The 11,532-nt window shown below is 39.5% G+C and overlaps 1 protein-coding gene across 1 annotated transcript; it reads right to left on the minus strand.

Annotated features, from left to right (window-relative positions):
* Positions 1–1,371: 1,371 nt before the first annotated feature.
* Positions 1,372–11,263, minus strand: DYNLT3 (dynein light chain Tctex-type 3). The gene is made up of 5 exons (XM_072956268.1): positions 11,154–11,263; positions 9,023–9,064; positions 4,189–4,312; positions 3,474–3,551; positions 1,372–3,183 (listed from the first exon to the last, which is right to left on the minus strand). Exons 1-5 carry the CDS (start codon positions 11,181–11,183, stop codon positions 3,107–3,109), a joined length of 351 nt encoding a protein of 116 aa, XP_072812369.1. The 5' UTR covers positions 11,184–11,263; the 3' UTR covers positions 1,372–3,106.
* Positions 11,264–11,532: the final 269 nt, after the last annotated feature.

Raw genomic sequence — 11,532 nt, forward strand, 5'->3', positions numbered from 1 at the left:
AAGGTATATTTTGGCATGAAGAAATTTCAATATACATTACTGGATAAGCCCAGGCATCAAATTCGCTGCCCTTGTTAGGAGGAACTGCAAAGAAACTTCCTCATTTAAAGCACCCCAGAGTGAGGGCAGTTGCCCACATTTTGTGTCCTATAGGGAAGATACATACCATACCAGTGACGCTACGAGTGTCTGTACAAAGTTCCAGCTTCATCCCTGAGATCCTTAGAAACCATTTTGGGGAAAGATACTCTTTGTGAAGTAATTAGGGGTCATTTCTAATTAGGCCTGGATTGTCAACATATCCTACATATCCAAGGATGACATAGAGTGACGTTAAGTGGGACCACAGTGGGAAATATGGGATTTGCTATTAGACAAGGTGGGCTGGCATCTCTTGGACCACTGAGGTTAATGTATATTGATGGTGGCTATCTAAATCTTGTAAGGGCTGAATGCTTAAGATTCTTCTGTAGGGAATTTAGTAAATACGCAAAGGTCAATTTTACTGAGTTATCAGACATTCAATCTGTAAGCCTCTTTAGCCACAAATATAGCTCCACCTTCTGAATTACAAAACAAGTTCCCCTTGGGTAGATTCTAGCACATGGGGTGAATTTTTCAGTTCATCTCAAACTTTGCTTTGGTGTTTGTCATAAAAAAAAAAGACCTAGTTCCTTCCCAGAAAAAAAATCACAGTTTTTCTCCCACTTTTAAAAAACTGTTATCAAGGATAGACAAGGTTTTTTACTCAAACTTTGAAAACATAATTTGCAGCATCATAAGATTACCTTAAAAATGTGATGATGACTGTAGGTGGTGAAAATGCTTTCAGTGACTCATAATTAGATAACACCCAACTTGGAAATAAGAGCAAAAAAGTACTTTTTACCAGAGAAAATGTAATGAGATGTTGCCATCATTTAGGCTGTATACTGGTGCTTTACAAACATAAAATTATAGCTTTACAAAAATGCGAGTTAGTACTTACATCTGAATACCCTAATTTTACATACTTAAAGTCCTTAATTAAAAAAAAAACAGCAACAACGCAATTGCAAGTTGACAAATAGGGACAAAATTCCTTGCCAAAAATAGTCATTAAAAGCTAATAGTTACAGAATATATTTTACACTGACTTTAAAAAAAATTTGTGTTAAAAATCATAAAATAAAAGGCATAAAATAGGAGCTATTATTAATGTTGTAATGGTGAATACTGGGTTCGGGTTGCTATTTTAATGGCATTTATTCTGTACAATATAGCTATGTGGTCTGACATTCATTTCTCTTCCTCATTCCTCTTATTTAGAATTTCTTAGAGTAAAGAGAATGCCATTTCTTTAACTATTCAATGATCATCCAGAAGCAAACGTACAGTGCAGGAAGATAATCTTTATTATATTTTAACTAGAAATAGAGCAGATAGCAAGTTCACGAGGTATATTTGATTATTATTCTTTTAAAATCAGGCTTCAATAACAATAAACAAAAACAAGCCTTAGCTGCACAGACATTTTGGTCACTATTATAATCTTCAAGGGCACAAAAGCCAGCAGTGTAAAATAACATAAAGGTGATGACTGAGAATTTTTGCCCAAAATGTAGATCACTGCATTAAACCCTCCTTGTATTTTCTTAATATTCTTCTTAAACATTCAACAATTACTGTTACTCAGCAAAATATCCAACATGCACATAGTATTCCTACAAGAATACTATCTTAATATTGTCAGTACTAAGCTTTTCTTTCCCCCCAGAATTCAGTGAACCATGGTTCCACTCCCTATATGTAGTAGTGTTAGTGGTAATATGCAAAACTGATTTTGTTTTCAAGACTAACTAGTGTATTGACTTCACATTTGGTGGCCAGCTGTGTACCCTAATTTTTCATCTTTTATTTTCTTAATAAATTTAACTATATTTCATAAGCCCTGAGATATTCAATAACCTGCTAATGATTGTGTACTTTTAATTTATATTTGACTCCACTCAATTTGAACCCCGCATAATAAGTATTTAAAATTATTATTTACAGAAGATTGTAACTAAAGCAATGACAAAAATGTACTATTTGTAAATTAGACTGCTAATAAGGCCTTTAACTACAAGTTGCATATTTTATGCATTTTTTTTGCTTGCTAGGAGCAAGTCTTAAAATTACATCTATAATTCTGTCAGCAGTAAGTGCTTTTCATTTGCTTACTTCTGTCTGGACAGCCAGATTCACTTTTTGCCTCTCTTGTAAAACAACTTTTTTTTTCCTTCCCCAAACATAAATGTTAGTTATTCAACTCAACAGGTACCAAAAGGAACTTAGAATTTGAACAGCATACTGATAACTACAATGCCTAGCAGAGAAACAGCCCATAATAGGCATTCAATAAATACTTGTTCCACATGGAATGAGTGAACTGTAAGGCAGCTGTTAGAGTCATATACTTTCATCATACACTGTAACTATTTTGTTTAATTGGGGAATTCACGTTACCAGGTTTAATTTGCCCTCTAATATAAATCCAAGAATCTGACATTTTAAAAACTGATTCAACAATTCTCAGAAAATGTAAACAAGTTAATAATAGTTGCTACTTTAATATTAGCTGATAGAAAAAAAGGAATGGAATTACTTTCCACTAAATCATGTGTACAACTGAGGCGAAGAAATAAAAAGCTAAGAAGTGTTAACTGACTATTACCATTTTCCTCCACATTTATCCTTGCAGCTTTTTTGCTCATATATTTATTCCTGTTAATTTTTCTCGCTGAAAGAGAATTTAAGCATCTGAATGGATTTCCCCATCTCCTTAGGTACATATAGTTAGTGAAAAGCCAGTGTAAATATAAGATTGTATTGTCAAGTCATGCCATATTTCTGCATTTGATTTTCGCTAACATTAAATTTTTCTATTTAAATGATGCTGTATAGAATATGAGATAATCTGCCCACTATGAGATTGCTTGCTTGTACTAGTCAGTTTTTGTTGATAGTTTTGAAGCATATTGCACACTTGTCATCTAGCACATTAACAAGGAACTGTTACTCTTTTTAGAAAGGATACACTGACAAATTCTTAAGTTAATGGCTTTGGCCGAACATTTTTAGCCTGTTACAGGACAATAGCAATGGCAAACACGTTGACGATACAGTTCATGGTTCGGTTCTCCCATCTTACAGTACAGGTTCCTGAAAACACACACACAAAAAAAAGGACTTTGAAATACCAGCAAAACATCAAAATTACCAGGGAATATATATACATTTTTTCAAAGGTTTTAATATCTTATTTCCTGGAACCTGTTAAATCTTTGCATTTCATATTTGTCTGAAGGCATACTTGTTACTAGGTACAAAGTAATTCTGTTGATAAATTCTTATGAGGATTTAATTAGAGATAAATAAGAATCTGATAATAAGTGCACTATGTGACTTTGCTAGAAGCTGGATTTTGTTTGGATCAGCTTAAAGTCTCTTACCATCAGATGTGGTGTCCCAAAAACATGAGCTGGCTGTGTGAAAGCCATATGCACTCCTCTGAACCACTGCACAGGTCACTAAAAATAAAGTTGCTGAGTGAGAACAATTACAAAGGAAAAGATAACTGTTTGAGCTCAGAACTCTAAAAGCTATTTAAAAAATAACAGAAAAGAAAGCATTCAGCCAAAATAAGTCTCTTGCCTCAGTGATCTACCACCACAATTTTGACCCCACTGCATAAAGCCTGTCTGTTGCCCCCGTGCCAAAACAATGGTGATTGTATTGCAGGAAAAGTCTGGGCCAAATTATGTGCCTTGTCCCATGGGCACAATTCAGACACAGAAACAAAGAAAAGATTCCACTTTACAATCATTGCTTGGCACTTCAAAGTCCTACATGTGAGAAGGCATGGGGCTACTGAAAGGAAGACAGGGTGAGGGAGTTTCAGAGGAAAGAGATAAGTGATGCAAATGTAACAGATGATGCTACCAAAGACAAGTAGATGGTTGGCAGGAGCTCAAACTGCTTTTGAGTAGCAAAAGATCTCCATCTTTTAAGTATTATCATAGATTATCTTTGGATAAGTAAGTCAGAAGTCCTTCATACCCTATTAGTATCCAACGTGAGTGTCTATCACTCATTTACATTCTCTAAATTCAGAGAAACCACATGGACGAAAGTGAGTAAACTAGCAAGGAGGACGCTGATACTTACCAATATACTTATAAGCTTTTCCCAGCTTAACCAGATGTGCTAAGGATTGTTCCACTATGCTTGCAGTCCATTGGTTAATGTTGTTCTGATTATAATCTTCACCTCCCAAGACTCCATCTATACACTAAAAAGGCAGAGGACAATTATACAAACTATACATACACTGCAGCAAAAAATAAAATACATTTATAACCCAATAAAACATCTTAGAAAATATGCACCTGGTAAATATTTTGCATTGTCGCTAACTGTTTTAGAATTTTCAAAGCATTTCCGCATGCATTCTCTCACTCTGTGAGACATTATGGGCCATATAAAGATAACTGGGACATGGCCTCTACTGTAAAGAACTTAACAATCTAAGAGAGAAGCTAATAAAAGAACTCTATAACACGAGGAAGACTAATCAAGGGTGATAAGCCATGTCATAAAAGGATTATGGGGGTGGAGATTTTAAAAGGGTGCTATCAGTTGGTTAAAGAATGGCTTTGAAACAGCTGGGATTTGAACTAGGTTTCAGATGCTAGAAACAAAGGATGAAACCAATTTTGAAATATATTTCTCATGTACAATAATTATAACCTCATTTATATTATGTAACTGCTTAGCTATAAAACAATGAACACACTTGCCACTAAAAGTAAATAATCAGCAAACACTACTTTTCAGGTGCTCTAGAAGAAGTTAAAGAATATTCCACAGTGCTTACTTTCATCCACTTCTGAAGCTTGTTTAGGAGCACTCGTTTAGTATCACAGTTGTAGATTCATGGTCACCTCTGCCACCTCCTCGCTGTGTGACCTTTTGCAAGTGACTTAATCTCTTGAAGCCCCTATTTTCCTTATCCTTAAAGTAGGGATAACAGCCTCATCTTATCAAGTTGTTGGGAGGATGGGGTGAGATAAGGAATGCCATGTGCTCATATACAGTCACTGCCGCAGAGTAGGCATATAAGTAATGATAGGTATCATCACCGTCATCATCATGATTGCTGCTGTTATTTTATTTTTTCCAGTTTTATTGAGACATAAATGACATATAACATTGTGTGAGTTTAAGGTATACAACGTGATGATTTGTCACATGTTATATCATGAAACAATTACCACAATGAGGTTAGTTAACACATTCATTTCCTCACATAGTTACCGTGTGTGTCTGGTGAGGACACTTAAGATCTACTTTCAGCAACCTTCAATACAGTGTTGTTAACTATGGTCACCATGCTGTATACTAGCTCCTGAGAACTTACTCATCTTATAACTAGAAGTTTGCACCCTTTGACCAACATTTCCCCACCCTGCGGCAATCACCATTCTACTTTCTGTTTCTGTAAGTTTGGTTTTTTTTAAGATTCCACATATAAGTGAGATCATACAGTATTTGCCTTTCTCTGACTTTTTTTGTTTCTATTATTTTTTATTCAAGTGATAGAGCCTGGAGAATAAGACACTCATTCAATTTATTTATAGAATCCAGCTTAATAAGACAGACACATACACACACTCACACAAGCACATGCAGGCAGCTTTCATTTACTACAATTGGACTATAGTAAAGGTTCATAAAGGCACTAACTACTATGGAATCTTAAGCTGGATAGTATAAAATCTTCACTAATCATAAAATGTAGAAAGAGACATTAAATTTAGAGGGGTTGAAGGCAATAACGTAGCTCAAATTATTACCCTGGAATGTTCAGTAGCATGAAGAGTTAGGAGAGTCAGTGGCCCAAGGTCAGGGGAGCAGGGTTTTAATTCTGGCTTTACCATTCCCAAGCTGACAGCCTTTGGGAAACTTCTTCCTCCCCCGAGACCGCCTTTCCTTCATGGGAAACTAGGGGCGCTCGTTTCCTTTCCAGTTCTCCTCTAAACAACAGAAACATCAGGGGCCTGTGGACCCCACGGTAAATAGCCCTGCTAATGACTATTCATTAACATTTAGCCTTCTTAATTACCATTAACCAGGATACTAGATAATGAGGTCTTTAACCTGCTCTGTGGTCCCAGGGCCAAACTCGGCCTGGACACGTAGCAGGCACACAATATATGTTTGACGTTGAGGTAGTAACTGGCTTTGGTATACTCTCTGGGTATCCTGAATCAAATACATGTTAGATTAAGCTGCAAGTTAATTCTATTTGTAACTCACTTTTTCAGTGAAAATTTGTTTCTGGGCAAATTCTTTTATTGACAGTAAATAAAATACATACATATCACTGATAGGTGAGTGGCTCTAAGACTTCAGCAGGAAAAAATATATAAGTACAGGAACTCAGAGCAAGGAATGTAAGGAAAGAAAATAAGGAGATCAGCCAAAGAGAAACAGAAATGCCTGCTGAAACTATACAATCATCTGGGAAGTGCTGAAAAGTTTTCACATGGTGCGCGCATGCTCTCTCTCTCTCTCAAAGCCTTTCTAATGCCTCAGTGGCAAAGAGACATGGCTCACAGGGACAGAGGGGAGGGAAGAGAATAGACAGGTAGCTGAAAGCCACCTGTGGCAAACCTGACATGTCTTTGAAGTCTCAGATTTCATATGAACATTTCACATGAAGCTGGCTTTTGACTCCATAATGTATCAGTTTATTTTTATTTTAAAATGGTGTTAAATTATTTATATTACTTAACTCTCTCATGCAAGGAGGTAAGCAAAACTGATGCTCTAAAACGCACCCAGTGGCTTTTAGGACCACCTAGCCACCGTCAAGTATGTGTATCGCATTTTAAGAAGCATGGTTCTTTTAACTGAATAAACTATCAAAGTAATACATGCCTTTGGTTTTAAAAATCAAACAGAATAGAAGAACTTACAATGAAAAGCAAGAATCCCATCCCTACCTGTTTCCATCCCCAGTCTCCTTCCCCAGAGGAAACAGCTTTGGGGTACAACTGTTTTTTACCTCTTAAGGGTCACTTATATGTCGGCAAGTGTTTATATCACGAGTTCTTGATTTATGAATTATACACAACATCCTTAGAGCTCCTGCTATGATAGATGAAAATTTAGTTCTCTGAGACCACCTGCCAACTCCTACCTCTGCCCCCATCCCCTACTTCCCTCAGTGCAGTGAATTCACTCTTTTTACTTCAGTATATTTACACCATTAGGAGCATGCTTCTTTTCTATTCCAGATGTTTCCTTCTGCACAGAGCATTTTTCCTTATCATCCCTGGCCTTTTGTCCCACCTGTTATTTTTCCTCTCCATGGGGGTGGAGCGAGCTGCCGGTTGGTGGGTGACAACCATTGTTTCACCCTTCTCATCTGGGATAGCCCATCTCCCAATGCCTTGGACATGGGTATTTGGCTCCTCCTCCCTCCACCCAGACCAATGAAAGGCACCAGCCTGGCTAAGAGTTTCTTTCTGCTGACTCAGATTTTCCCTTGGATGCCTTTTCCAACGTCTGAATTGACCAGGTAGGGAGTTAGCAAAACGAGCTCCAATCTCCAACCCAGTCTTTATCAGTAATAACTGCGATGTTTTGTTCTCTTTCTACTGACTCTTTGGTCTTTTCATTTGGTTCGGAACATGGGTAAAGAAGGTATCATTTAAAAGACTCCTCAAATACCCCAGCATCCTTTTCTTCATTTCCCAACCACCAAGGACAGTCTGTCTTGACTTTCCACTTTGAAAAATGAGGCTGTCATCATCCTGCCCGTCCCATGACCTCCATCTGTTGCAGGATTTTCAGGTGCATATCCAGCCCTCTCAGACCTCAGGTTGATCCTAGTTGTACAAGGCCAGCCCAGGGTGAGTTCCGGGTGAGCTCATGCCCTGAGCATTCAGGCAGGTAAGGCAATGTCTCAGGATGGACTGATGAGGTGTTCAGTGCACAGAGGGGCGGGCCAATCCAGCCAAGCCAAAAGGTAGGCAGAGCCTGTTTGGACACAGACCCCAACAGCCATTCCCGCAATACAAGCCTGCCTTCTGGGCCAGCTCATTTTTCTCTCGGATTTGGCAGTTAAAAATGACTCAGGACTATTAAAATTGTTCATAAATACCTTACCCACAGTGTAGTCTGGTTGTGATACCACTAGAATAATTAAAGTTCCTCTGCCAGAATTGATTCCCAAAGAGAACATCTTGTGTATTTGCCTAACACGAGGACCAGATGTCATGTTTCAAATATTGTTCTTAAGATTTTGATTTACTATCATATGTGTCTAAAAGGTGTTAAGGGATTATTTTTCCAATTATATTGAGCGTAAAAAAAGCATATAATAACTCAAAGCAGATATTTCTAGGGTCTTTTATTTACTTGATATATATATGTATATACTACAATTATATGTTTATTATACTATACATATAATTTACCTATACACATATAATTTCTTCTATACATATAATTTACCTATACACTTTTACAGCATTAACATTTAAAATAATATTAAAAAAATTTTTTTGTTTTTTTTTGCAGGGGGGAGGTAATTAGGGTTATTTATTTATTTTTTTAATGGCGGTACTGGGGATTGAACCCAGGACCTTGTATATGATAAGCATGTGCTCTGCCACTGAGCTATACTTTCCCCTCTTAAAATAATAGTTGACCCATGGAATACAAGTTCTTTTATTCAAAAGACAGAGAATCAATTTTAGAAAACAGCAAACCAGTTTTCTAGACCAGTACTTAAACATCACTTTCAGACTAAGCCCCAAGATGCCCGACAGCATCCAACACAACATAGACACACCCCTATAAAGAATTAGTAACTATTAAAAATCTTGTTTTAATACCAAGGTTTCTAACTTTGTACTGAAAGTCAAAACACAGCTTTTAAAAATTTCAATCAATGCATGAGCCTTTAAGATGAACAAGATATAGAACTCACCTCCTTAACAATATTGTGGGCTTCATCAGCATTGAAGCCAACCTAAAGAGGGAGAACAAAAGATAAAGTTGCTTTCAACACAGACGTCCTTTTCCTGGTAGACTATGATGTTACACAGAATACCCTAGGCTGGCCTAGACAGGTGTTAGTGACAGGAGACCACAGTGAAAAGGGGCAGCAAGTCTGCTGAATCTACTAATCCCACCCTGATCACCTCTGAAATCGCAAAATGCTTTCCCCACCTACCTCCCTGGAGATTTTGATGCATTATGTTGAGACAAAGCCTGGGCAACTACATTTTTTTTTAAAGTGCTTTACTGGTAATTCTGATGAACATCTGAGATTGAGGATCATTGTATTGTAAAGCTCAGGAAATAGCAGAAGGTGGATATAAGGATGTATGTGTTATCAGTACACAGCATATGGTTGCAGCTAAGTGAGAATGAGGTGGATCATGAGAAAAAAATGCTGAATAGATAATTTTCTATTTTTTTTAACTTATGCTTGGCAAAAATGTGGCTTTCCTAAGTTAAAGGTTATGAAAATACTTGATCATTCCAAATTAATGTCACTTTAATACATAATAGGTCTGGCAACTTAGTCTTTCCTGTGGAGATACAAGTTTGATACAGTCTCGAGTTAAAAGCAAGTATTTTATCTTTGTTTTATATTAAAAAAAGATTCTGTTGGAAAATAAAACTAGCCCATGCTTTGCAAAAAAAAAAAAAGCAAGTATTAATGACAAGGAAGTGTCCAAGAGTAGAGAACTAGGCTATGTGACAACATTGCAGTCTAAACCAAAACACTTCAGGTAATACATGCTTTGTTTCTATGGAGATATTTTTAGGTGCTTTATGATATCGGGTTTGTAAATCCCACTGCACAACTTAAAATTAGTTCAAAAGCAAGTAAATTCTAAAAATAAGTCTCATCTTGAGTACAGATTTAAAATAGTTTCAACTCATTTAATTACACCAGATAATTCCCCAACAACAAAAGAATAAAAATACCCTAAATAATTAGGAATATATCATGAAAACAGGTCTCACAACTGACCCTATTAAAATGATCATTTTACCTTAAAGTAAGGTCCTTATCTATTTTCAAAAATGGCCTACAAATTAAATGATGTCCATTTCTGGAAGGTCACCAGATAATCAGGTTGTACTGGGTGGCCACCGATGCTACCTGCATCATAGAAGTTATGAATTTAAATATGGTCTTAGTTTCTGCAGAAGCCCACGCCCTAAAGATGAATGGTTCAGAAACCCCTTCCAGTAGTCTAATAATACACCATTTTATGCTGCAACTCCACCACGTGCCTGTCTACTTTTATTTCACCGCACCATTCACCTGTGGCCACCACTGGGCAGAAAATGTCTTTGTTCTGCCCTGTCACAGGTTATGCTGGGATCCAACAGGCCTCATCCTCGTCATGGTTAAAGTGAAACCAGAGTTGTAGTTGTGTAAGTCAGAGGCCCGGGTTCAAGCAGAGCATCTGTCATTCCTGGCAGTTCTAACTTTGAGCAAGTCACTTAGGCGCCATGAAAGTCAGAGTACCCCATCAGTAACAGGAAGATGACAACTGACATCACGGGGCTCTGGTGAGGTTTCGTGGAAGCCAGAGTCAGTAAGCAAGAGCTCCTAATCCATAAAGCACCTCCTTCCAGACCACCCAGGGGAGAGTGCCCGGGAGCAGGAGCGGCTATGTCACATGGGCCTCGCTTGGCGGGGATGCGGCACCTGCTTTGGGGACACTAAAGGGCGGAGGAAGCAGCCGGGGAGACCGGTTTCCAAGGCCCGCCCGGCAGAAGGGCGGCTCCCGCCACCCCATCCACACCCCATGCACCGCACCCTGAGTCAGGCATTCCACCCCTAGACCCCGACCCCACCGCCGGTCCCCAGTACTCCCCCATCCTTCCACCCCGACTCTCAGCCCACCCTCAGGGCCTCCGGGTGGGGAGCCGGGGATGGGCGAGGCGGATCCCCGGCCCCGAGGAGAGGACCCGGGCTCGGAGGACGCCGCACCCCAACTCTCGGGGACACCTGGCGCCGGGAGACCACCCGGCGGAGGCCAGACGCCGAGGCGGGCGGGGGCGGGGGTCGCTCGAGGGCGGCAGAGGGGCGGTACCTCGTCGCAGGGGCGGTGGTACTCCTCCATGGTGGCGCCGGCTCTCCCGGGGGGGCGGAGCGACGGGCGGGTCGAGCTCCGCGGCCGCGCACTGGCCTCCAGGGAGACCCCGCCCCCGTTTATGCCCCGGGGCGTGCCCCACGCAGGCCCCGCCTTTGCGTCGCAGTGACACCACCTTCCTGGCCCCCCCTCCCTTTTCCCTCCTCTTTTACCCGCAGGGTTCCCGTGGCGGGAACCGTCTTCCCGCTGCCTTTCGACCTCTCAGAAAATGAGGGATGGGTGTTAAAGAGCTGGAATTTGTGCTCATGTGGTTCAAATAGGGTGTCAGTCTGTCTAGACTCCGTATTATTGACTGAGTGCCCACTGGCCTGGTTATTTG

This window comes from Vicugna pacos, chromosome X (genome assembly GCF_048564905.1).
Source record: "Vicugna pacos chromosome X, VicPac4, whole genome shotgun sequence".
Taxonomy (NCBI): Eukaryota; Metazoa; Chordata; class Mammalia; order Artiodactyla; family Camelidae; genus Vicugna; species Vicugna pacos.

Excerpts from the sequence above, each read along its gene's own strand:
- DYNLT3 (XM_072956268.1), bottom strand. The coding sequence starts at position 11,183 with ATGGAGGAGTACCACCGCCCCTGCGACGAG. Across the intron at positions 9,065-11,153 it reads ACCACCGCCCCTGCGACGAG|GTTGGCTTCAATGCTGATGA; the intron begins GTACCGCCCCTC and ends CTCCCTCTTTAG. Across the intron at positions 3,552-4,188 it reads AAAAGCTTATAAGTATATTG|TGACCTGTGCAGTGGTTCAG; the intron begins GTAAGTATCAGC and ends CTTTATTTTTAG.